Source organism: Melanotaenia boesemani, chromosome 21 (genome assembly GCF_017639745.1).
Source record: "Melanotaenia boesemani isolate fMelBoe1 chromosome 21, fMelBoe1.pri, whole genome shotgun sequence".
Lineage (NCBI taxonomy): Eukaryota > Metazoa > Chordata > Actinopteri > Atheriniformes > Melanotaeniidae > Melanotaenia > Melanotaenia boesemani.
This window is the reverse complement of record NC_055702.1, coordinates 6,738,828-6,766,466: the sequence shown is the minus strand read 5'-3', so window position 1 is coordinate 6,766,466 and position 27,639 is coordinate 6,738,828. Positions and strand designations below refer to the sequence as shown.

Below are 27,639 nucleotides of genomic sequence, written 5' to 3'. Positions count from 1 at the left end.
AATATGATGTAAACATGTTTATTGCAGAGGAGGACAAATGAAAAGAAAGAAGTTTATTTAACAAAATTTGATGATTAACTGTATCGAAAGCTTTTCGAAAATCTATGTATATAACTCCAGTAACATGACCTTTGTTTAGAGACTCACGTATCTGTTCTGTAAAAAGAAGCAAAGCCGACACGGTCGACCGCGAGGGTCGAAAGCCATGTTGGCAGTCACTAAGCAGATTATTATGTTCAAGGTAATTGAGTAATTGATTATACAATGTTTTTTCAAGTAACTTAGAGACAGTTGGGAGAATTGCAATTGGACGATAGTTGGAAACATTTGTGGGATCATCAGACTTAAAAATGGGGGTGATCTGGGCTGTTTTCCACATGGCAGGAAACACTGATTGCCTAATACACAAGTTTACTACATGGTGAAAAAGTGGTATGAGAGTACTGGCATGAGTTTTCAGAAAAGTCATGTTTAAGTTATTTACATCACAGGCATGAGAAACATTTAAAGAACACAAAATATTATTTAAATCACTTTGTGAGATTTCAGAAAAAGAGAATTGTTGAGAACAAACAGGACAAAGAACATGATGGAAGTAAATGAACAAAACAGAGAAAAGACTTTATTTCCCTGCCATCATCTTGACATAAGACAAGCAACTCAGCCATGTAATGGAAAAAGTCTGGGTGTGGTTAAAGCTCTGAGACTTTATAGCTAGAGAGAACGAGGAGAGAAAAAAAGGACATGGAGAGGAAAATGAAGTCATAGGACAAAGTCAGGAGAGTAAGAGGGGGGGGGATGATGGATGGAGGGGGTGTACAAGTTGGCAAGAGAGAAGTGAGTTGTAGGGGAAAGGATCTATTTCAGTGTAGGGTAGTTTTTTTATTTTTTATAGCGTACAGCGGACTCAATTATTTCCACACGTTTGTCTGGTTTTTTTATGCAGCGGCTTTAAAAAGAAAGAGTGAAAGAGAGAGAAAGAGGAGGGAGGAAGAAAAAAAGTTCCCTCTTTGTACTGTATTTTCCATCCGGTTTTCCTTGTCCTTTAGCAGTTCTGCAGGACCTACAAAACCACACACAAAGACGTTTTGGACTATTTTCAAACTTTTTTAATGTCTTTATATTTGTTTTTTTGTGTCTTAGAATGGTTTCACACCGCTGCATATTGCCTGTAAGAAAAATAGAGTCAAAGTGATGGAGCTACTTCTGAAGCATGGGGCGTCCATACAGGCTGTCACAGAGGTAGGTGTGTGTGATAGTGTGTGTTAAGTGCCAAAGAGCTGGACATATTTGGAACCATACCGTATACTATTTCCTAGAATGGCACCATATTAACAACAAAACAAAATCTACATATATACATATCAAATATTAATGCTTAAATGAAACAATTAAACTTATTGAACTTTACTTACAGATAATTACATCATTGTTCATCACTAATGAGTTTCAATAAATTATAAGCTGAGAACTGCCCAGCTAGTGGTGATACAGAATTCCACTAAATAATGTCCTCTCTGTGAAATTACGGTCTCCTCTGGCCACTCCTGCTGTTTTTTTTTGTTTTTTTTTTTGTTTTTTTTTGTTTGTTTTTCTTGTCAGCATTACCCTAAAATTGACAAACCCAAACAGAGAATGATAACCTAAACAATGTATGATCTTACAGATTATACACCAGTTTTATGCTTAAAGAGATATTTCTAACCAACCTATGTATATTTATTGGAAAGTTGACTATTAAAAAAAGAAGAAAAAAATAACAATGTAGAAAATGTTAAGGTGTGTTGGTGCAGGGATACATGGAAAAGCTGCTGGATTGCGGCCCTCGTAGGACCGAATTGAGTATCAGTGCTCTAGATAGTCCTTATCTACACTTTGGCTTTTTTCGAAGAAATTGAACTGTTTTGGAAAACATTTGCATCTCAACCAAAATGTGTTGTGCCACCTTGTAGTCTTTACCAGAGCAGATCTTAGTATGTTTCCTACTTCTTCTGTGGTTTTACTCAGTTAAATTAGTACCTGCATAAATAAAGGTAAATCATTAACTAGAACCTAAAACAGAATCGGGCCCAGTATTGAGCCCTGTGGGACACCAAAAGATGGATGCAAAAGAGCAGATTTATAATTATCAAATTCCGCTATTAATTGAACCAAGGAAGGATGTGATCAAGTGAATAAATTCTAAATTTAATAATTTATGCATAATAACGTTATGGTTAACAGTGTCAAATGCTTTCTTTAAGCGAGACAAACCCAGCCTCCACAACCCACCTTTTCTCAATGATGCAATAACACGTAGTTGTTTCTGTAGAACTGAAAAAGAGCTAACATTGATATGATTGACAATTTGTCAATGATTTGTAATGGTGACAGTAACAGGAGTTTTACAACACTTCAGATTTAGTAGCACTTAATAACAATACTTAATTTTAAAAGTAAATATTTAAAACATTGAAATGGATGTTTATCTGAATACTTTGTGCACAGCCAAGTAGCACAAAGAAAAGGACATAAAAACTCTGCAATGAGCTGACCCAAAGTGGACTCTGTTTGTCCCAATCTGGGTCAGTTCATTGCAGAGTTTTTATTCTTTTATGTGGTTTGTTGACTAGAAAAAAATGTAAAGTCTTCATTAGAAACTTTATATCATAAAATAGAGTCTGTATCTAGTTTTGTGTATGTGGCATTTAAACAACCGGGGAAGACAGCAATTATTTTACTTTCATATCATCTTTTCTCTTCTTTGTGTCTCACCACCCAGTCTGGTCTGACCCCGATCCACGTCGCAGCATTTATGGGACATGAAAACATTGTCCATCAGCTGATCAACCACGGGGCTTCACCCAATACAAGCAATGTGGTGAGTTCAGAAAGTTCAATATTTTGCTTTCTTTTTGTAACTGTCTCATATCATTCGTCCCTCTAAGGTTAGTGGTTCTTACAGAGGGTTACCATTTAAAAAGGCAAAATACATTTTACTGAAATTCATACAAAAATACAAGAATCTTGTTGCTTAAACAAAACTGTGATTGTCCTTCCTCTGTCGTCTGACAGCAACACTGTTTTTTTTTTTTTTGTCCTTTCCACTTATCTTAGAGCAATTTTGAATTGCTTGATGATTAACATAAGTTTGTGAAATCAATAAACACCAAACTGCCTTTTTTTTAGTTTGTGAAGTTTCTGGTGTGGACTTCTGTTTTAAATGCTTTTAAAATATTAACAATTCTTGCTAAAAATCCAAGGGTTGATTCTCTTCCAAACTTCTCACATTGTTTCACATTAATTATTTAAACCCAAATAATTAAAAGTACATAATATTTCACAGAAGAGGAAAGTAGTTAATGGCTTATAATTGAGTTAAAATGCGTTTACTTCAACAAGCTGATACATTGAAAATGCTGTTTACATACTGTTGCATTGATATTAACGGGCATTATAATGTTGATATGAAAGTATAAATTAGTATTTTTATTATTTTCTTTATATTATAATCCTTTAATGGCTTTTTACTTATTCTAAAAGCAAAGCAAAAATAGTTTATAAGGCTTCATGGAACTTGTAAAGCTTCAGGTCATATTCAGAGGAAGAACTGTAAAAACCCTCGCACATCATCAAACAGCTGACAGAAACAGGCAGCAGCTAGCTGCTAAGCATTTAGCAGCAAAAGAGCAGGGACCTGAAAATACTGCATGGATATTGATCTGGTTGTTCAACATACAAATTAGTTTATTCCAAACAGGTATTCAGTTTGACAGTTCACACAGTTAACCACAACAATGTTGCTGACAACAGATTAGCATCTATCAGTGCACGTTGCCTCATAGGGCCTTGTACAGAGAGTCGGATAAGATTTGGTCATTTAGACTAATTTTACCGTTCACAGAAAAACCATTAAAGAAGCATATCATGGGGAATGTTTGCATAAGATATTTCTAGAAACACCAAAAGTCTTCAGCTTCTGCTTTAAGAGAAATCTTCAATGTCCTCATTTGGTAATCGACTGTGTTTATATCAAATTCAAGTTGGGAGTTTAACACTGTTCCTAGATACTTCACCATGTATGATACTGGGTTTTTGTTAACCAATTTTCTTCCTAAAGTAAATAATTAATTCTTTAGGTTTTGTTACTTTAAGATCAAGGAAGTTATCATTGCACTATTTTAAGGTCAGGAAAGCAAAGTCCCGTTCTTTATGTGAAGCTTGGAGAAGAGAGCAAGTCATCCTAAAAGCTATCTGCCTTCTTCAGATGTCCTCCGGCTGTCTGTGTCCATTAATAAATGCAAAGGTGAAAGAACACATCCTTTAGGAGAAAGTTGTTTGTAGTGAAAATACGAGACATGTGTCCATTCACAAAAACCTGCTGAAGCCTGAATTTTATCAAAAGAGGTTAATAAATCAGCTATTGTGTCATTACAACTCCTGAAAGGGTCAATAAACCACTTTTTGGCCAGAAAACAGTAAGGACATGTCTATATTGTGTTCATAGTTGGTCTCTGCTTCTTTTAGATGATCCAAAAAATAAATGTCCTGAAGCAATTCCTCCATAATCTCCAAAATTGCTGTAATTTGTGCTGAGAGCAGAGAAAATCCCTGTAAGATGAGATCACATTAATAAATGCCACATGTATGTACTGACAGGATCTCTTAATGTCATATTGTAGAGGTAAAAACTCTCCCAACCATCTATGTTAACTTGGGATTCACACTGAATGAGAGTCAAACACAAGAGGGACAACTGGGGAAAGAGAGTAAACAGAACCCAGCAAAGAAGGGAACCAGAGGAAGAAACCAGGGGAAAAGAGCTCTGCATAGTCAAGTATTTGGTCACCCACGCTGTGTCTGTGGCCAGGTTACCGTAGAAACAGAAAATTACAGGACATTAGTATTGTGAGTTGGGTGTGGGAAGTGAAGGAGGTCCCTCTGTCTCCTTTTTTCTTTATCCTATGTTTTAACACAGTATGTTTTAATACAAACAGAAATCTTTAATTATCTATCAGTCCATATTTTTTATGTGTGTGTGTGTTTTTCAGAGGGGCGAGACAGCGCTCCACATGGCAGCAAGGGCCGGACAGTCCGACGTGGTCCGATATCTGATACAGAACGGAGCACGAGTTGATGCCAGGGCCAAGGTAGATTATTACTGTCAGTGGCAATAATTTCAGTGTGTGTGTTTGTGAGTCACCAGATGCTCAGGTAGGTGTGTGTTTATAAGTCTTCTGCATGTGGCTGTTCTTTGCACATGTCTAAGTACAATACAGAATCACTCTGCTCTTTAAAAAGACCATATTATACGGGGTCATTATTAATTTTGGGAGTCTAATAATATATTTTTTAAATATTTAAAATGTTTTTCACATGGCATGCATATGTTTTAGCTACTGTCTCACATAAAGGCCCCCTCCCACCAGATCCAGTTTGCTCTGGTTGGTCTGAAATGATTGATTAATCATACCAGCTTGAGAGATTATGAAGTGTCAGTAATTTGTTTTCTTTTTGTTTACTTTGCATCAACAAATTTACCAGGATGACCAGACTCCGCTGCATATCTCCAGTCGACTCGGTAAGCAAGATATTGTGCAACAGCTGCTAGCCAATGGAGCATACCCAGATGCCACCACCAACTCTGGATACACACCTTTACACCTGGCTGCCAGGGAAGGGCACAGAGATCTAGCTGCAGCACTGCTGGACCATGGAGCTAGTCTGGGCATTACTACAAAGGTAAACAGCATGTGTTGGCAGATATTTGTTTGAGATTTTCAGCTGTTAAACAAACAGATACACACAAACCAGAGGACCATTGTCCTTGGTAATTTGCACATAAATAAATGGATATGCTCATGCCAATAAGCTGGTTTAGAATCAGCACTCAGAAACATTGGTGCATTTGGCCTGCTTTGCTGCTTTGTCTCATTTATCTACCCTGAACGGGAATAATTTAAAGTACAGTTTGAACGCTCCAGGGATGTTGATGAAACATTAGTTGCAGTCAAATGATGGGAAATACCGGTCACAGCTGACTGCCTGCCATGGAAGAGTTGGATCATAGACTCTGGGCAAAGTATGACTGAAAACAGAGTAGCTGGAGGAGCTGTTTGTCCTTGTTTGGCTTAGTTTTTGTTGGAGTGTTTTTCATTTTAAGACATCAGTTCAAACTGCAGTGAGGCGTTTTATGACTAGTTTTCAACATTTTGTGTAAAGTTCCTAAAAATGACATGTCAGGTAATTGGTAGCACCAATTGTTGCTTTTTTTGTTGTTCCTAACAGCTAAATTTGCATTTTTTTTACACTTTTAACTTTAAAATTATTTGTTTAAATGATTCCCACAAACTGTTGTTTCATCATGATGTAGCCGACGGCTGTTTTCAGAAAAGCTTGCTTCACATGAGTCTGTAAAAGCTCCACTGTTCTGTCAGCAGGCTTTAATAGACAACCAATTGAACATAACTATAGTGAAACCTGAATAAAACATAGTTTTTGTGCCTTTATCAAATTTGAACTTACAGGGTTAGACATAATTCTGTCACCTGATCTAATTAGAATAGTTTGTTTGTTGAATAGGATTTGATTTTAGAATAAGACGGACTTTATTGATCCCAGACTGGGAAATTACAGCGTAACCAGAATCAGAATCAGAATCAGAAAGGTTTTTTTATTGCCATATGAGTGAACAGGTTCACATCATTAGGAAAATGCTGCGGTACTTGGTGCAGACATAAAAACAATATAAGTTATAAGTTTAAGCATGCAATAAATATAAAATAAAAATTTTAAAACAAAATAAAGTCTCTACACTTTAACACAAAATTACAAAATATACAGGATGGGTATGGAATTAGAGCATAACTGCAGCATTATTGAGAAATTAGTGAAATTAAATTATATGATTCAAAAATACTATATACAGAACACATTTAACACATATTCAGGTCAAATATACAAAATAAACAAAGGCTTATGTTTTAGAAAAAAAGAAAAAAAAAATGAATGGACATTTGAATCATGCGTTCAAACCCAATAACCCTAACCCTGAGGTCTACTATTAGGGAAAAAGGATTGTTTGGAGTTCTAGATTTGCAGAAATAAACCACAATCAAACACTTCCCCCGTGTCATTCTTGATCAGCTATCAAGTTCCATTGCATATACCATTGATTGTCATTTCAAATCAATTTTTCTGGCATGGAAAGGGGTAAAGACATGATATATATATATATAAATATATATATATGCTTACAGTCATTCAGGGATGAACATTTTGGATTGTTTGGATACTTTTTAATCTTTTGTGGCTGAGTTTACATACAATTCATGATAGGAAACTCACGGTGCCATATTATGTTAGATATACTATTAAGTTGTAATGAACTGCATTAGTAATATCCTGAGAACGTGTTGTCATGTGCTATCTGAAATATCATATAAAGATCAATAATTCTAGACCAAATGGTTCGTTCATTCATTCTTTTCTTCTTTATTTCATTCTATGAATGGATTAACAATTTTAAATTGCATTGTACAGTATGAGACAGTTAAAGATCTCGGTGATCCCTGCACCTCATACAAGTCCTAACAGCAAAGTTTGACTGAATACAATCAAGCTGCAGCCCTCCAGTTTAACAAAGAATCATTTATATTCTGTTGCACCCCCACCTCCATCAGCAGGGATTCACATTGTTTAACCAGGAGGCCACTTTAAAATCCCATAACTAATAGTCTCCTCTCTGTTTGCACAAATGCATAATGACATACAATACACTTACAAAAAAAAAAAAAAAACACAGTCTTGGGTCTAAACCATGGTCACAGATCTGCATTCCCTCATAGCTTAAGAATTTGATGAAACATATGTTCAGTCTCTCCACCCTGAGCATTTGTGTTTTATCATTTTTAAGTACCCACTAATCAGTTCTCTGTGTTGTTTTGAAATACTGTAACCCTACAAATGAGTCAAATTTAACACACATGGTTTTGTGAGGCAGACATGTTTAGGATAAAGTTCATGAGGAATGACTAACAAACATACTACAGCTCGGAAATTTGTGATATTCTAATGTGTGTTCATACAGAAGGGCTTCACTCCATTGCACGTTGCAGCAAAGTATGGGAAAATGGAGGTGGCAAACCTGCTGCTGCAGAAGAACGCTCCACCTGATGCTGCTGGGAAGGTGATGCACAATAAAGCACTACTAAACAAACACAAACTAGTTTTTTCCTCATTCCTGTGTAAAAGTCACATGTGCACAGAGTCCCTTATCGATACCACCCTCTTCTGTATGTCACCATCTAACAGCTATTCATGTTTGTGTGTGTTCAGAGTGGTTTAACTCCACTGCATGTGGCAGCACATTATGATAACCAGAAGGTGGCACTGCTTTTGCTCAACCAGGGAGCTTCACCACATGCTGCAGCAAAGGTAAGAGTTGAGGGAGTTTAAATCGAATGTCCCTCTATGTATTTATGCACCAGAACCTCACTGTGGCTTGGGGTGAGAGCAGGCTGACCTAGTTTCCATCACTCACGTGCAATCACACTGTGTTCCAAAGGTTCAATATATCTTCCACTGCAACAGCATCTGTCCACACAGAGCTGCTGCTGAAAGCAACTGAATCTCACTTTTAACCTTAGAATATTGAATAAATCACTGTTTCAGGCAATGGATTTTAGGTAATTCATTTAATTACCAGCTCCAGTCAAAATCAAGGTTTTCACCTTGTTAACACGTACTTTTTTGGGGTTCTAAAAGAGAAAAATAAGCAGTCATGGAATAATATTTCAGGAAAAACCAGGAAAACCGAGGTGGTATGCTGCTGACAAGACGTTAGCTAACAATTACTACCACTGTAAAGTTTGCCTTCATGTATTAGATTATATTAACGATAGAGGTGGTCATTACTACCTCTGTCAGACTATGTCTGTCACCATTGATCCTGCAGTTTCATACATCAGTGTTCTGATTGTCTCATGTCAATAGCAATGTTGCCAAGTCTGCTTGTTTTAAGAGACTTTGGGCTTGTTTTTCTGTAAAGTTGCTTGGAAATCTCGTCAGTCACGGGTTGTGGGTTTTTGGGCTTGTTTCTTAAAAGTTAAATAGCTTATTTGGACTCTTCCTGATTCCTTTATAAAGCCTTCATTATTCTCTCTCAGAATCCACAATGAGGCAATAACCACTGGCTGTAGATTGGGAAATGTGAACGTAGCAATTCTTTTTTTCAGGAGTTAGTGTCTACAGCTGTGTTTGGTTACCACGCCTTTACGAACGCCCCTAAACACACACGCGAGTGCACAACTTGACAAAACCCAAGAATATATAAGAATAGATAGATAGATAGATAGATAATGGTCTGGCTACTGGTTAAGAAGCTAACAGTCTCATGATTGCATCCGTCTTTTAAACCATGTTATAATAAGAAACCACAAAAGAAAAGTATATTTCCAAAAAGATCAGACTTTTGCCTTCACAGCAATGATACAATATGTTTCTTCCACAACACAAACTTAGATTTTACCTTTTCACCATTTTCTACTGGCAAAAATGTCATGTCTTATCTCAAACTGTTTTATGGTAGGGTTATAATGCTGTACTCTTCTCTGTTTCCAGAATGGCTACACTCCTCTCCATATTGCAGCCAAGAAGAATCAGATGGAGATAACCACTACGTTGCTGGAGTACGGCGCCTCCACCAGCGCAGTAACACGGCAGGGAATCACTCCTCTGCACCTCGCTGCTCAGGAAGGAAACGTAGACATTGTGACGCTGCTGCTGGCTCGAGACGCTCCTGTCAACATGGGCAATAAGGTACAACATCAAAGCATAAAAGCTGCCTCTAATGGTGTGTGGGCATTTCAGGAAAGTCATATTTATGCTGTGTGTTACGTGTGTGTATGTGCACTGTAAACATGTATTTTGACAACTACAGCCTTTATTTGACTGAAAGAAATAACAGTGTCTTCACTCTGAACGCTGTCATTTTGATAATTATTCCTTCTGACCTTTACTTGGCTGCACCTTTAAATGGATGTATTTCAGTCCCTCTAAAGTGTATCCTGTGTGTGTCTGTATCCTCAGTCTGGTCTGACTCCTCTCCACCTGGCTGCCCAGGAGGATAAAGTTAATGTTGCTGAGGTTTTAGTCAACCAGGGAGCTGTTATTGACCCTGATACCAAGGTAATGGTGATGATTTCTTCCTCCACAGTTACTTTATCAGATAATTACCTATGCAAAAATAGTTAAAATTACTGGACAAGTAGAAGACAAAATAAAAGGACTAAAAAACTATTCACTGCAGATTGACAGGATCATTAATGTACTGTTTTCCTGAAAATTTATAATAAATTGAGGGGTATCTCAAGACTTTTGTACTGTACTGCACCACAAAATCCAAAAAAGCATGACATCAAGATGCCGACTTGACATTCTCTTTACAGAAAACCAAGAGGAGAAGAGTTACTTCATAGTGTTTTGATTAATTTAAACTTAAATGTATTGTAATTACAATCAGCTCCAAAAGCAAGGTTGATGATGATCATGTAAAATATGAAGGAGAACTTATTTGAATGAGATTCATAGTTTAAGAGAATTTCTTTTCACAAAGAAATGTTGAGTTTTTAATTGAGATTTGTGTCAGAGTCACGGGTCAAGTATCTTCTCAGGCCTTTAGAGTCAACTTCACCTGCTTAACGTACCATTTTACTGTTTCTAAAATTCCATATTAATCAGTCTCATTTGCTTATGACATTTCTGCATCATCAGCTGGGATACACTCCTCTCCATGTGGCCTGTCACTATGGCAACGTGAAGATGGTAAACTTCCTGCTGAAACATCAGGCAAAGGTCAATGCAAAGACCAAGGTAACCATGGAGTCTCTGTGTGTCACTGACTGTGTCAGTTATTTTTAGCTTAGATGTATTTGGTTGTGTGCATGTTTTCTAACCTCATCTCTCCTCTGCAGAGTGGTTACACACCTCTCCATCAGGCTGCACAGCAGGGACACACACACATCATCAACTTGCTGCTGCAACACGGAGCATCGCCCAACGAACTCACTGTTGTCAGTACAGTCTAATAAATCTGCAGCATTTATCATCACTTAGGTTTTGAATTGCTACCTGATCTTTATCAAACCAGCCACTCACCTTCTTTATTTTATTTATTTTTTTACAGAATGGGAACAGCGCTCTGTCCATCGCCAGGAGGCTTGGCTACATTTCTGTGGTTGATACACTCAAAGTGGTCACAGAAGAGACTCTGATCACTCAGGTCAGGATTTGTTTCTGAAACTATGGATTTCATTGTAGATTTTGTTCTGCATCACTGAAATGCATATTTTCCTAAACCTTTTCTTTTTTGGCACTGAAAGCAAAGCCTAAAAATGTCTTTCCTCCTCTCATTTGTCCAAACATCATCACCATTAATTCTCAAATAGTTTCTCTGTTTACATCGACCGATGTTTACAGTAAGAAATATGTTTTAATTCTGATCCAGCATACAGCAGTTTTAAAATAATTTAGCCATTTTTGTTTATATCTTCACTTCACTAAAGTTTCAAGCAAAAAAACGTTTAACATTTAACACATAAAAATCAAAACTTTAAAGTTGGAAAAGGGTTAAAGAGATGAAGTCCTATACGTATCTATTCTTAACCCTTTTGTTCATATTAACTTAGGTATTGAAACAGCATTTCATCAGGATATTTAGTACATGACAAACCATATTATACAATAATAATAACGATACCCAACAATAATAAATCATAATACACAAAATACTTTGTTTTCAATAAGCCTGTTTGTTCCATTTTTCTTTGTTCTATCATTTTTTTTATCATTTGTTTAAATCTACCTGTTGTTGGACATGTTTTCATGGCTTCGCTGCAGCTCCTCCGTATTTAAACCTCTCTAGTAGAGATACAATGTAGTTTATCATTTTTTCTCACAGCTGGTTTTTTCAACATTTATGTTCTGCTTAGACTGAATTTACTCTCCCTGAGTTGGGAAAAAAGCTTTTTGGTAACCATTTGGCAGTTAATCATACAATATGCAAAATGTAAATAATAATGTTAATTATTTATGAGTGATATTTCATATTAAATATTAGAGCAACAATAGGTGAACTCAAAATATTTTTTTATTCATACCCCAATACTTACTAGTTTATGCCATCAACACGTTTCCTCTCATTTTAAAAACACTCTGTGTTTGAGCCCAAATATGGGAGTTTTGATATTAAAGTATTTCACTGTTGTGCTTTTATGTACGAGGCTCTCATTTGCTGTTTAATCTTTTTTTGTTTTAGTGGATTACTTGTCTCAATTGCAGGCAGTTTGCTTTAGCATCCTGACTTGTTTTTTGTTTTGTTTTTTTTATTATTTTTTTTTTACTGTCTCTTTGTAAAATGTGCACAATGTGGTTTGGCATGATGCTGCTGTAATCAGCAAAGATTTCCCTGAATAAGACCCCATGTGGACAGATGCATCAGCTGCTCTAAAATCTGTATATAGTGGTCAGCATTAAGGCCGGCTTGACACCAGAAATGTGGCGCGTGCTTTGCTGATCTGTTGCATCACGACTGGATGTTTGTTTTCATGCCGGGAGCCTTTCTGCTGCGTTGTTTTGACTCTGGTAACAGTCAGAAAGGCAGTTTTATGTAATGGCGTTCTCACACGGGCAAGCTTCCTACAGGATGCCATTTATTTCACTGTAAGCAGATATTCTTTGACACTGATTTTTAGAAAAGTTTTTGAGCCCATTAAGTTTAAGAAATCAGTTTTAATGAGTAAATAATCTACAGTTTGAAGTGTGACAAAACTTGGACGGTTAGATTATCTGCATCATTGTTTACACTGTATTTACATTTCATACAGCAGCGTCCCAACATTTCCGGAAACAGTGTTCTATAAATATATTTATATTTTATAACATGTCTCTTTTTAGGCCATGAGTGGCTGGGATGGGCAGGTGGAAAAAAAGCAAACATTAATCACCATCAACAGCTTAATGAGAGCATGTTTCTGTTCAACAGACCGTGATAGAAAAGCACAAGATGAATGTCCCGGAGACCATGAACGAGGTGCTGGACATGTCTGACGATGACGGTAAGGCCTCTTCACACCCAACAGCTGTATGTTTTTTGCTTATTAATGTATAAATCTGACTTTAAAACCAATTCTGCTGCCAAAACCTCATCTCACCCACAAAACCTTGTAAATAAAAACATAAACAAGAATCCATTTTCTTAATTTTTACATCATCATCACCATTTAATTATCATTGTTATTATTATCATAAATTTGCATGATTTTCATTTATTTTTTGTGGTGATATATTTAATGACAGTGTCCAATAATCTCTTTAATTTTATTTCCATCTTTTAATTTTGTTGTAAATATGATTTTTCCTTTTTTTATTTTTTGTCATCTCTTTTTTCTCTAACTCTCTTTTCCATCCATACACAGTCCATAAAGTCAATGTCCCAGAAATGATCACAGATGACTATTTTTCTGATGTGGAAGAAGGTATTTTCTTTATTTCTTTACATTTTTTTTCTTTTTGTCCAACTCATCTTGCATGTCAGTGTTTTTATCTAAATTTTTAATAATTTTTTTAAACTCTATTGAGTGGTGCCCACATATACTTCTCTGAGAACAGCAATGCTAAATTCAACTCTGCTTTGGGAAATATTTTCCATCTTATGAGGTTAAAGTTTAATATAATCTAACACAGTAACTGTAACAGCTTAAAAATGGTCTTCTACTCTTTTCTTTGGTTATTTTTCCATGTTGTGTTACAGTCTAGTACTGCTGCTTCCACCTTTGTCTCACTCAGGTTGAGTTTTGTAAAATCTCCCATACTTTCCTGCGTTTAAATGCATAGAGTATGTCATTTTGTCTTGTTGCCATGCCAACTGTCTGCATATGGCGTTGCGGAGTGTGTAACAGATTTCTTTTCAGTGTGTTGCGTGGACGGGACACACACTTGATCCTTTGTCTTCTGGGGCTTGTCAGTGGCGCTTTCATTGTAGTTTCACACACTGGGGCCAAAGCAAATGCTGAGACAGCTGCTGCAGTGTGTGTGTGTGTGTGTGTGTGAGCGTGTGTTTACTTTGTGTTTTTTCTCCTACAGTCAACAGTTTGGTTAAAAAGCAGCTGAACTTGACCAACTGTACAAAATATCCCACACACACTGTATTGAGGACTGCAACTGCCATATAAAAAAATAAGCATAGGAATAAATAAATGGTTCAATAAATAGATTTATATGCCAAATTGCAAATGATATAATGAATTAATTTATAAAATAATTGATTAAATGTTAGATAAATTGATATATTTTTTAGATTTTCTACTGTTTATTTAACTTTGTGTCCACCCACTGTTTAATTTTCTATTTGTTTCTTTAGTTAAACATTTCTATTTAATTTTTTATTCCTGCTTTTACTCCTATTTTACACTTATTTGTTTATGAAAATAAGTGTAAAATTACAAAAAATACAAAAATCATAAAGAAAATATATAAATATGTAAGACGTGTAAATAAAAAAGAAATAAATCAGTAAGTGACATTTGGATTAAATGACCATATTTTTAAAGCATTTATTTAATTTCTAACTATCTGCAACATAAGCTTCAAACACCTGAATGGAAAAAGAAACGAAAGAAGAAAATCCTATATAATTTGCATCTCTCAAATAAATAATTAAACCAGTAATAAATAAAATTTAACACAAAGTTAAATAAATACATTTAGAAACTGAAACAAAAATATTTATTGTCTAAAGAAATGTTCCCAATTATAAAATTTGAATGATTTTTCTGTCTGTGTCAGTCCTCCATATACAGACTAGTAAAACTTCTCAATCAATACTTAGCTTTATTTCCACTGGGCTCATTCTGCCCTGTGGAGCTTTTGCTGCATTGAAGTTAAAGAATGGCCGTCTTTCTTTGTCAGAACGTCACATGCTTTGTGCTGTCTGCGCTTTTTATTGCTTCAAAATGTCAGCAAGTCCCAATCTCTTCAACACAAATCAAACTTTGCTGCAGTCATGGAAAGTTTGTATGAGATTACCTCCTGTTTCCAGCATTTCCCTGGTTCCCAAACAGTTTCTGCTGTAATAATATGTAAAAGAAATATAAAGTGCAGGTCGGTCAGATTAATAGTTTAGCTCTTCATATGAATATCTGGATGAAACTGCCATTGATCTCTGGTAAATAAAACGTGCAAGAGATATGAATAAATAATTAAATGTAGATAATTAAGTTATTAGAAGTTAATCTTAATGTTAAAATAAAGGGGTGTGCTTATTTGTGTTTAAACAGAAATGGATGCTGGACATGTCTGCATCAGCTACTCTTGTAAGTAAAAAAGAAGAAATAAAAGGATAAAACAACAGAAGTGATCTTGCTCTAACTAACCCCAGTAACTAGTATGAAGTGTTTCAGCTAAACTGACACAACTAAACTCTGCTGTTTTTTTCTGTCCACAGTTATGTGCATGTTTACTTTCACACAGAACTTCTGATCTAAAAATACATCAAGTGTAACTCTAGTCACATGAATACAAGCACACACACTCGCATACCAGCGGAGTAACAGCGCTGATTAGCATCTCCAAAAACACACACACTCCATGAGCTAAATCAGGACGGCTCGTAGAACCTGTGCAGCCTCTTGTAAACTGGGTTGAACATGAAGTTTCCCAAATAACTAGTTTACCTTGATGTGAAATGTGAATCAAAAGATAAGCGTACAGTATGAGGCTGTGTTGTTTTAGCTGTTTGTTTTCATATTCTGACTTTGGCATTTTGCTATTCTGCTGTAAACTAAGCACTTTGCCATTTAAAGAGGTCAGCTCTGCTGATTTGTCAAATAGGAACTGATCAATATAGAGACTAAGACCAATTTGTGTTACTCTGAAATACAAAGTAGAGGGGGCATAATATGCAACTAAGTGCTGAAATGCCAACAACAAAGGCTAAAAGTAGCAAAAAAAAAATGACAAAACTACTTTACAAACATGACAGAAGTGCTGAATGACTTATTTATCCACTTTCTTCTGTAACACAAGATGCATACTGAGAGGCTATATGTTAAATAATAAAAATACAGGAGCCTAAAATCATCTCCTCAACTCCTCCTCTTTCATTTTAGTCCCTCCCAACAGAGAAGCAAGACCAGATAAGTACAGCTACAAGAAAAGAGGCATATGTTGCATTAGGTCTTCAACATCAGAGTAATTGTTTAAAAACTGATTTAAATAAATACTACATGTGATACAACTGCATCATCTGTCCATTACTTTGCTCCAGCATACAGTCGGCTTGTTGTACGTCAGACTGCCATTAAAATGTGTTTGTGAAGTCACAACTTAACTTTAATTCAGTTTTTACTTAGTTTTGTTGGATACATGAGTATATATGGAATTTCATGTGTTGTTCATCTTTGGTTTTATGTTTTTTTATTATTATTATTAATAATATTATGCTGGATTTGTACATCTTTAAAAGTTATTGAGGTGATTTTTTAAATGACTGTTTGTGCCATTATGATGATGGATTCTCTCATGTGCTAGCTGAGAAACTTTATTGGTTGAATATATATTAAATGAAATATGGAGAGAGCAGGATATGAATGTTGGAGGTGGGCAAGCTGAAGTGCAGAGGTTGATGTTGTTGGAGGGCGTGCAGGTGGATTGCACAGCAGAGGACAAGAAGAAACGGGTGATCTGATAACTGCTGCAAATGATGAAAGATATCGGCCGAAATCAGTCAAGAAGCCTAATAGAGCAGAGTGGCAGGTCATCTTTGTGCAGAAGAGAAAAGAGAAAGAGGACATAAAAGAGACGGACATGATATAAAATATATTGATGCAGAAATCTCATAAAACAAAGTGAAAGTTAAGGAGCTGAGGATACATGCCGACCAACTTGTAGAGATGCAGCATTTAGATGTTAGGCAACTGTCTGAGTCACACACCCACTTACTATTTCTGTCCTGCAGTGAGCTCTAGGTGTCTGTTCAGAAACACACACACACGCACATATACACACTCTGGATTATCCCGGAGCGGAGTTGGTAGGCGGGAGAAAGCTGATCTGTTTTCTGTGAGCACCGGGCTCTGAGGGAGAGACAGACAGTTAATGCAGGAGAGAGCGACAGGAGCTGAGGGGAGGTAACGAGTCGAGGAAAAGTTAGTTCAGGGTGAAATCCTCCAAACTGGACTTTGAATGAAGTGCTTTAAAGCAGGAGGTGAGTTTGGGTTCACTGAGGAGGGGTGGGGAAGGGGTGTTTGCTGTCGTTGCAGCGGAACTGAGAGGGGAATCCTGGAGAACGGGTTGGAATGTGGCCAGATGGGATCTGCAAAGTGTCCGTGGAGAAAGTTTTTAGGGGGAGGGGTGCTGTAGCAGCAAGGGGCGAAGGGACACAGAGAGGTGGAAGTGGGGGGCAACTCTCTTTGTGGTTGCTGGAATGCCTTCCTTGTCTTTCTCTTCCATTCTCCGCCTGCATGCACTTGCTCTCCTCCCCTCACTCTTTAGACCCTGCGTTCGACAGTTTATCTGTAGTTTCGGATCTGCTTTAGCTCTGCTGGGAATAACATGCTGCTAACTGGTTTCCTGCTACGCCCGTGATGTATGCTTTCATTTTTTAAATGACTTTTCAGTGTTGAATGATGTGTTTGCTGTGTGAAAATATTTTCATTCGTTGAAAAAAAATCCTTAGTTAAACCCTTAAAAACTTCTAAATGACAGCAGGACTGTTTATTGTTTGGAGCTTTACTGGTTTCTGTTAACATTTTTTTGTCATCTGGAGACCAAAAAGCTTTTAGTGACAACTTGACTTTTGCTTAAATGTGTTTATTAGACCAAACCTAAACTGGAAAACAGCCTCTGGGTAGAAGTTTCATTGATCTGTCTGTCTAAAAACGCTTGTGTCTGTGTGAATGACAACAGAAACAGAGGGATCACATCCCTCTTTTATGCATAGGTGTTCCTGAAGCCTTCATTTCTTGTGTGCTTTCATCCACCAGGCGACGATGCAATGACGGGGGACACAGACAAATATCTGGCCCCCCAGGACCTGAGGGAGCTGGGGGATGACTCACTTCCTCAGGAGGGCTACATGGGCTTCAGCGTGGGGGCACGGTCACAGAGGTGAGGCTCACATTTCTCAGCACATAAGCACTGCTGTGGCTGTCCCTAAATTTCATATGAGGTGATCATGCCAAACACTTTATTTCACATTCACAGTGAAGGAAACAATGACACATCTGAAATGATAGAAGCAAGAAAATTCTTGGTCAGACTTCATTAGAGACAAGCTCTTTCATTATATTTATATATATATATATATATATATATATATATCTAATATAAACTGAGTGGATTTGTCCTGTCGACACTGATCCCAGGGACTGGCTGCAGGTTGTTACAGTGGGTTGAAGCTTAGCTCATGTTCACTGTCATCAGTTAAATAGAAACCTTAGAAAAAAACCTTCACCAGACCAATACACTGTTTGCTTTTTGTGACCGGCCACTTACCTTCCAACTTTTGTAACCTGGTGCAGTGTGAATTGTACATATTGTGTCTGGAATTAATTTTTAGTATTTTCCAGGTTTGGATGTGTGTGGGAAAAAGAGATAGTATGGAAGAACATTTTTGTTTCTACATTCAAGCATTGGTTTTCTAAAAGATAAAAAAAAAACATTTACCAGCTTTTAACAGCAAGGTATATATTTATCAAGCCAAGAAATAATTTATCATTTATTTTTCCTTTCTTTATTTTTAAATGGACTATGATGTTTTTTCTAGGCTTATCTACCATTTCAAGGTTTAGTGTTTTAGGATTTGGCAACCTGTCTAAATGGTTGTACTCGAATTTTTAGAATTGGCCTGAATTAATCAAGTAAGTGATGGATTTAAGTCTGGAAATATATGGAATTTTGAAATAGAAAAATTTATCGTAGCCGTGTGCATGCAAACCATACAAGCTGGAGGAAGCTGGCTTTTAGCAGAGGGATACACAGAACTTTTGCAGCTGTTGGAAAAGTGAAAAAATTCTGCAAAAAATAATGGAGATTCTGATTTAGACAACTTTATTGGGCAATTCAACCACATATCAATGAATCAGTCAACCAGCAGTTCAACACACAGAAGATCATAAGATCAGAATTAAGTATAAATTGATATGAAATGATAATGAATAAAAGTAAAGACTGAAGGGTGAAAGTCCAGGTTTATTTGACAGTTAATTTAAAGACTGCTGTCAGAATTCACTACCCCGATGACACTTTTGTGTTTAAATGCTGCACTTTCTGTACATTAGACCTGTCAGTCCAGTGTGATAGTTTAATTATTTATAGCACAGTAAAAGTCAAACAAAAGTAGAAAAGTTTATGACCCTGTATTAACATCACACTTCACAATGATTAATACATTAAGTTATTTAGCATTATGGTGGCTTCACATTTTATATCAGCATGCATCCTGGGTGATCATCGTCTGGGTAACATAAGCTTATCCATGTTTGTCCCTGAAATGCATTCTTTGATCACCCATGCAGCTGACTGTTATCGTTATTTGCACAAACAGAGCCATTGTGGCCAAAAATAATCACCGACGACGTGCGTCTCAGGAATGCTAACATTTGAAGTAAACTTATGCAAAAGGTGACATATTAAATAAAAATGCAACAGGAATCAGTGAATATGTTAAAGAGAATATTCTTTTGCTGAATTAAGTTGCTGGGATGCTCTGGAATAGAAAAAATGTTGGGAAAATCAATCAGTGAATTACAGTCAAGTCAAGGAATTGCTAACAGAATCAGCAGGTCACTAAATCATCAAGCTCCCACGTCTGTGATAAAGATCTGCAGATATATTTTGCTTTGCTTCTTAATTGTTTGAGCCTAAAAAGACATAAACACAACATCATATTTGTCAAGCATCAGTTAGATAGTTTGGTTTGGAATTAGGCTTGAAAATTAGGCTGTTTTTTTGCAGCCAAAATAAAGGAAAGTGGCCACTGCTCTCCTGCTGTGCTCTTCAGCAGCATTTAAGGATATTAAAGATGTGTTTTGCTCTCTTTTTAAAGGTTGTTTTTACCAATATATTCAATTAATTTAATGTACACAATGTGGTTATCATTATTTTTCAAGCACAGTTATTTTTTTTATGATTATAGGACAATAAAGTTGCACACACATAACAACACATAAGCAATTTCCTCATTAAATCACCTTTAAACACAGAGCTGCAGGTATTAGCCATACACAGATTTCCCCTCATGTGGGAGGTCATAGTTTGCTCCCCCTGGCTGCTGAACTTTACTCTCTTTTTTTAAATATCGACAATTGTGCAACAAGCTGAGGAGGGAGGAGTTATTGAATATCTGAGGAGTGACACAAATGGACACTGAGCCACAGGAAATTAAAAACATGTCCGCTTCCATGGCCATGAGCACTGGGTTTGATCATCACACACTCAGTGAGGCGAGATGTGCACTTTTAATCAGCCCAGCTTAGAACTGGCTTTTACAAACTGATTTCGTCAACAGAGACTGGGTGGGATCATTTCCTGCTCAGTCACATTAAGAGGTGGTGGAGTTTGTAAAATGCTAGTAATCATGTAGAAATTTTTAAATTTTCCTGTCTTGCTATCACCTAAAAACAGGTGTCTCTGGAAACAAGACATGTTATGATATTGAAGCACCAGTATTGTGGATTTATGTTGTAAATATGGATGAAATGGCTGTACTGTGTCACTGCTTAGCAAGAAATAACAGGAGCATTTAGAAGCTAAACCGTTTCCTTATGGAGTTGGTGGAGATGCAAACACAAGTTGGATGAAAATATCAGCTTGTGTTGCTCCATTTCTGCTAAAACGTGCATTCATTTCTTTATTTTTTCACAACCAAAACTGAGTAAAATCCATAAACTCCCTAAACGTAATATAATAATACAACATTAGCATTTGAATCCTCAGCTCTTCAAACAAAAAGACAAAATGTCAAATTGTAATAGAACCAAAAATAAAATATTTAGACTTTTTGTCCACTGACATTTGATTAAATTGGATGAATGAAATTATAAGCCATTAGTAGAGGAAAATTAGGTTTTCATCAATGGAAAATGATACCAGACTCTTATTTTAGCTAAATAAATACAATCAAATTAATAATCTTTCCAAAGCTCCCAATAATATTTGAGTCTTTACCAGTGGTTAGTCAGACAGAATCTTTAAAAAATGTATGCATCTGATGGGCAGCTTTATTTTGAATATAAAATAAAAAGAATGCGATTGACCCAGTGAGCCCTGTGCCTATTTTTAGGCCTCTGCTCAAAAGTTGCAAACCCATATTTAAATTATTAAATCTCTGCAATCACTTTTGAAGTCAAAGCAAAGGAAACACTTGTAAGATTTGTTAGGATGTGTCAGTTTCAGTATATGTGTTACTGGTGAAGAATAAATGAAGATGGCACATAGCACAAATGAAAAAAGAAAAAAAAACTGAAACAACCACTTCCATCATGAATATCTCTTTGGAATGATGCAAATGTAACTTTAAAACTCTGATAGTTCAGGCAATGTGCAGCCATCTGTTCCCAATGTCCACCAATTGGACAACTTCAAGTTTTCAAAGGTTAAAGAAAGTAACCACAACAAATGAATATGGTGGTTTAACTTTGCCCAATTTGCTGAGCTGTTACCAAGCTTTGCTGTTACATACAATATTGATTCAGTCAAAAGACAGTGATGGAAAATAGGCATTGATTGAGGAAAAAAATATCCCACCTTTCATAAGAATTGTGCACATATAAAAAGAAATTAGTATGGAGAACTCAAAGAACTAAATAGAAAAAGTAGAAAAAATATGTAGAAGCTGTAAGATAAGTCACAACAAAATACATCTCTGAGAAATGCATCGCATTTAGAATTGAATTTTAGGTATATTTGCAGTTGATGGAATATTAGAAAAAAAAAATCCTTTAAGGCTCTGCTTTCTAAATATAATCTAATACAGTCATTTTTTTTAAGAACCCTTAAATAAGGTCATGTTTTCTGAACATAAACATTTTTAAAGTTTAAGTTTGAAGTTACACTAAAAACACAAAAAGCTCCTTTATCTTTGTTTACCTGCTGCAGCTGATACACGTTCACACTGAGATGATTCCACTCTGATTGTTAATAGAATATTAACTCAATATAAACTGAACCAATGCTCCAGGTTTTAGTCAGCATCATTCTGCATCCCTGCTCTGGCTTCTCTCCTCTATGCATCTTTCCACTCCTCTGTTTGTTCATGATGTTTTATTCTCTCCTCATGTCCCTTCTTAATGTTAGTCCTAAAGTCAGGTAAGACTCGAGGCTTCCCTGTACCTCTCCCCCTATCCCACCCATCTCATCCCTTTCCCTTTCACCCTCTGACCACAGTTGCTGTCAGTGTCATGACTTTGTGGGTTTATGTTTTCCAGGTTTTTGCACATTTAAACACGAATGGAATGATTTTGATGGGTGATTACGTGTTTTAACACTGTGTTGTGCACTGTGGGTTCACCTGTGTGATCTGTTGTCTGATTTCTTCATTTCAGTTGAACGACACTCACCTGCCTGTAGTAAACAGCCTGTTGTGTTTGCTTTTGAGTTTGTGGTTATTGTTTATGCCTGAGTCTCTGTGGGTTTGCATAAAGTTGTAACTTTGCATCATTTTTGATTCAGTGTGACGTTTTTCCCTCATCGAGCTTCCAGGGACCTGAGGTGTAAAAATTTAGTCACATCTTAGTTTTAGAAGACTTCTAAATGTAGTTTAAAAGCAAAAAAAGTTGACAGTATATTGAAACGTTTCTCATTTATTATCTTGCAGACCTGACTGTGCTGTATTATACACCATTAAAAAGAGACATGCTCGAAGTATAATGAATATGCAAACATGTTGGATCACCTCTGTTAAGGTTGTTTGGCTGTTACTGAAACTAAGAGTGTCCAAGCTGCATCCATTTCTTTATTTGTCTTCTCTGGAGACCATTAGAAGTCCATCCCTCACAGAGTTTTCCAAAGTTTTTACCAAAATGACTTCCTGTGCGATGTCTGCTTTTCTCCCTAATTACCGATTAGAGTAATCACTGCCGGGATGTTGCAGGCAAACATCCATCACGTCATTGCTCAAGAATGCTCTTTAGTTGCCTCATAAAGTCCATCGTAAAAACACCACCACAAACATTGTCACGGTTACAGACTGTACAGACCAAAAGGGTGAGTTAAAATAATATCAGTCACAAATGAACACAGCAAACGAGCAGATAGTTATAGACAATCTAAGCCAGGTGTACAGAGTTCATTAGAAGTGGAGTAGAGTCATGTCACGAGCCCATTGGTGAAAACAGAGTAAGGTGGAGATTCCCCACGTGTTTATCAGACAATAACCTAAGAAGTTACTCAGGCTTTATTGGGAACTGTAGCTGCAGATAAAATGTCTGCATTAATTATCTAAAAGGTGTTTAAAGAATCAACCAGGACTAAAAATTTAAACTCAGTTTGCATTTGGATTTCTTGAGTTTATTGTTGTGTTTTTGTTTACTTCTGATGAATTGAAAGCCTCCACACACCTTCTGAGAGTTTCTTTGTGGTTTTATGTCACTGGTTGCATCCAGTCAGGTTCCTGGAAGCTGCATGCATTTTAATGTTTTTGTTTTGTTTTTTGTTTGTTTTTTTTCTTTTCATTTCACACCCTTTTACCCTCCTCCCTCACCAACTCCTCCTCCTCCTCCTCACCTCCCCTTCATCCTTGTGACTTTTGTCTTGGTAATCCGTGACTGCTACGGCAACCACACCAAGCCTCCGTTCCTTCAGTTCTGATAGGTCCAACACGCTGAACCGGAGCTCGTTCACGCGGGACAGCATGATGATAGAGGAGATGCTGGCGCCCACCAAGGACACGGTATGTACACAGAGTGGAGATGTGGACATTTGAAGGTGCACATGCTTTTTTTTTTGTGTATGTGCGTGTGTGGTTCTCTTATTGGCTTCTGTGACTGTTTCTCTAATCTGCCAGTCATTAACCTCACTGGCACGGTTTCGTCTCCAAATGTGCCAAGCTGTCTTGGTGCCGAGCCAAAAGGCTGACTGTTCACCAATCCTCTTACACCTGTGGTAGTGCCGACATGTTACGTTTCACTGAGAGAGGACCAAGATTAAACCCAAGTGCTTTTTTCTATTCTACTCCTCTGATGACCCACTCACTGCAAACAAAGCAAAACTTGTTGAGGACGTTAAAGTTGGAAAAATATTTAATCATAGGTGCAAAAAAATTGTTTGCAGTAAGAAAAGTTTCCTTATTTCTATCAGAAAATAAGTAAACCTGAACAAAAATTTGACTTACGCTCATTTGCATCATACTGTTTGTCGCAAGAGTCCACATTTACTTATAAAACATTGCTATAAAAAATCCACAAGGTCATATCATTCTCAGCTTAGCATCTCTAAAGCTCAGTATAACAACAAGCAGTGACACACACATGATGCTGGGTAACGTGTTTGTGTGATTAACGGCTTGTCTCCTCTCCTGCTGCTCCAGATGCTCTGTAAGGAAAGGTCTTTCATTGTAGAGCAACACAATAAGGTAGATGGCTAATTCATCGTTCCACTTCTCCAGCCAGCGCATGTCAGGATTTCTGCATATTTAGTTGGTTGTTTTTGGTCACTTCATGCCCAAAAATATGCAACAGCCAGAGAGGAATGGGTGAATATTCTTAGGAAAAATACTATGAATATACAAGATTCAAATTAAAAAGTGAAAATTAAAATAAAGTTTGACATTCACAGAGATTTAAATCTCACATTTCTGGTACATCATCAGATGGTGAGGAGGTGAAACTCTGCAGTTCCTGACTGCATTGTGTTTTCTTCTCACATTGGCCCATTTTGCTGCAGGATGTCCTCAGAATCTCAATGATAATGATAATATGATGATTCTGGGCCAAAATTATGATTATCTCCATATTGCTAAATCTGATTGTGTTTGTGAGTAAAAGCTAATGCAGCTAAATGACATTTAATCCAGGTAATAAAATACTTTTTTTTAAATGTAAATTTATTCTTTAAATTTAGTAAATTCCAGGGTTTTTTTCTCAGAATATCATCCACCTCCCTCAGTTCACCCTCACACGGTGCCATGTTGCTTATCAGCCATCCGTTGTGTTCAGTTTAACAGTGAGAAACATTTAAACATCGTAGCCCTTCATCTTCTTTTGATGTCTCAGTTATCTTTTCCATCCTGAAAGCGGCAATTTTTGCATTTGTATCATATTCTTTGGAACGCTCTGTTTAAAATATTTTCTTTATAAATTTTTGATTAAGTTATTTAAACCATTTTCCCTACTGAATGACAGCTGCTGCAGTCCGCCTTGTTTGGAAATCTTTTTATGATTTAGCCAATAAATCCTGTAAGCTGTATTTGTGTTGATGGCCTGTTTCCTCGGAGAAGCTGAATCTCCTCATAGAAAGGAACTGATTTGACACTTTATTGCATTATAATTTACTTTCAGGCCTTCATGGTTAAGAGCAAATTGATGCATCACTACAATACAGCAGCTTTACTGTCATGCATTTCGGTGAGCTTGTCATCTCCTCTGCAGCATTTGTCGATGGCAAAGGACGGCGACGACTCTCTGAGAAGATACAGCTGGACAGCGGACGCTCTGGATAACGTCAACCTGGTCTCCTCTCCAATACACTCCGGGTAAGCAAGCTTTAATAGATTAATGGATAAAGACAGGAAGGTGTTACACTGAATCAAAAGGATGTAGTTAAAAAATGGAGAAAACCTTATGACTTTTGGATTTTAGAGGAAAGGATAAGGTGGCACTGTTTATCTCTCTTACCTTTTGTTTGTATTGTCTGCCTACTTGACTTTTCTCCCTCGTTTTCCCTCACTTCAAGAAAGCAGCTCCTACCTTCAACCATTCGCCTTGTCAAAGTGTCTGTTTTTCTCCTAGTTTAAAGCTAATCCATTAGCAAACATTACACTTCCTTCATCAAATCTTAAAAAGCTAAAACTAAGTGATAATGCTGTTAGAGATAGAAATTTACCAACCAGGTGACTTTCCAGCAGCAGAGTCAGCAGAGCTGTAATGGAAACAAAAGGGAAAGTAGATAAAAATGCTTAAAATGAAGCTGCAGTCAGCAGCTACTTAAGTTAGCTTAGCGCAAAAACTGGAGACAATTGGATACAAATAATAGCACATTTCCCTACAAAAGTGAGGAAATGCTACACGTTTAGCTGTTGCTTATTCCTTAGAAGCTCAATCTTCAGAAGTTATACCTCGTTGTAAAGGTGGCTCGTAGTCAATCAACACCAATTGAGATTATTAAAGGGGAGAAATAATCAACCAAACAAAAGTTTAGCTGGGTTTCTGCAGCAGAAAGAAAATCAGCTAAAAGCCACCTCAGGTCTTTTTGCCAGCGTATTCAGATTGTAGACCACCCGTCCACCATCATACAACTTAATTTTACCCAAAGTTTCAAAGGTTTGACTGAAAGAGTCCTTGGTAATGGTCTTCTCAGTGGTATTTCCAGCTCTGTTGATGACTTGTCCCTCCTGCGTTGCTTTGTCCTCCATCCTACAGTTTTTCCTCTCCGCTCCCGCAGTACGACAGCAGGTGATTGACTGTGATTGGTTGCCCTCTTTTCTCACCTTGTTTCTGGTGGCATCACACCTTCCCCTTCACTCATAACATCTGTGTTTGCTCCGCTCACCCATGAACTATGTTGTCACAGATTTGGATTTGTTTCTTCCTATTTTTTGTTTCCTGGAAATCTTTGCGAGGCTCTAACAGATCTGAACGAGTCTACATGGCAAGATTTGGACTAATATAATCAACTGAATGTTTTTGTATCCCCCCCCAACAAGAAATTTAACTTTTTCTACATTTAAAAAGTCATTAATAATGGATTAAATCTAATAACAGTTTATGTTAATACATAGCAACTGCAGGTTGAAATGTGCATCACGTTGTATTTTAAGTCTGTGAGACAATTCATCTCTATTTGTCCAGTAACAACATACAAACTAACATGACATTTCAGGTACCATGTTGCATGGTGTGAATCTCTGTGTGTGAGTAATACATATATTTACATTTTTTTCTTGTATATAAATCAGTTACAGACAGAACAACACAACCTTTTTATGTGGGTAAAACACAAAATACATCAGAGGTTCCTATGTTGGCTTTTTTTATCAAAACTGATCAAAGTTTACTTGTATTGGTGCTTTTTGTGGATAATATATTTAAAACATGAATAACTCAACAACATATATTAATATGATTGGCAAAACCATTAACTATGACATTATATTAGAAATGTTCAGAACGTTTATTAATGTTATTCTGAACCACTAGAGGGGGCGTAATTAGTAGTAGGGATGATTTCTTTTTTTTTTTAGGTAAAAAAAATCGAGCTAGTAGTTAATCAACAGGCAATGTAGATGAGGAATTGATTTTTTCCTTCTTGTTTTCACAAGGTAGATTGAAAACAAATACAGACTTAAAAATGAATAAATAAATCTTGACTAGAAATGGAAATATAAACCTCGTCTGGTGAAATTGCACTCCCCTGTGGTCATAATCTTCGTAAACCAAAGCTTCAAAA

The 27,639-nt window shown here is 36.7% G+C and overlaps 1 protein-coding gene across 12 annotated transcripts in view; it reads left to right on the top strand.

The window, feature by feature from the left end:
* Positions 1-27,639, top strand: part of LOC121632655 (ankyrin-3-like) — a 161,747-nt gene that overhangs the window by 91,979 nt on the left and 42,129 nt on the right. For 2 of the 12 annotated variants that reach the window (XM_041974320.1, XM_041974321.1), the window contains exons 12-28: positions 1,144-1,242; positions 2,762-2,860; positions 5,031-5,129; positions 5,524-5,721; positions 8,069-8,167; positions 8,317-8,415; positions 9,601-9,798; positions 10,069-10,167; positions 10,753-10,851; positions 10,953-11,051; positions 11,165-11,260; positions 13,022-13,094; positions 13,455-13,514; positions 15,315-15,350; positions 18,021-18,144; positions 23,824-23,926; positions 25,623-25,726. In XM_041974320.1, coding sequence (XP_041830254.1) covers positions 1,144-1,242; positions 2,762-2,860; positions 5,031-5,129; positions 5,524-5,721; positions 8,069-8,167; positions 8,317-8,415; positions 9,601-9,798; positions 10,069-10,167; positions 10,753-10,851; positions 10,953-11,051; positions 11,165-11,260; positions 13,022-13,094; positions 13,455-13,514; positions 15,315-15,350; positions 18,021-18,144; positions 23,824-23,926; positions 25,623-25,726 — 1,784 coding nt within the window. Of the gene's footprint in view, positions 1-1,143; positions 1,243-2,761; positions 2,861-5,030; positions 5,130-5,523; positions 5,722-8,068; positions 8,168-8,316; positions 8,416-9,600; positions 9,799-10,068; positions 10,168-10,752; positions 10,852-10,952; positions 11,052-11,164; positions 11,261-13,021; positions 13,095-13,454; positions 13,515-15,314; positions 15,351-18,020; positions 18,145-22,332; positions 22,345-23,823; positions 23,927-24,562; positions 24,608-25,622; positions 25,727-26,612; positions 26,646-27,639 lie in introns of all 12 variants that reach the window. The other 10 variants (XM_041974323.1, XM_041974328.1, XM_041974322.1 and 7 more) reach the window with 7 other exon arrangements.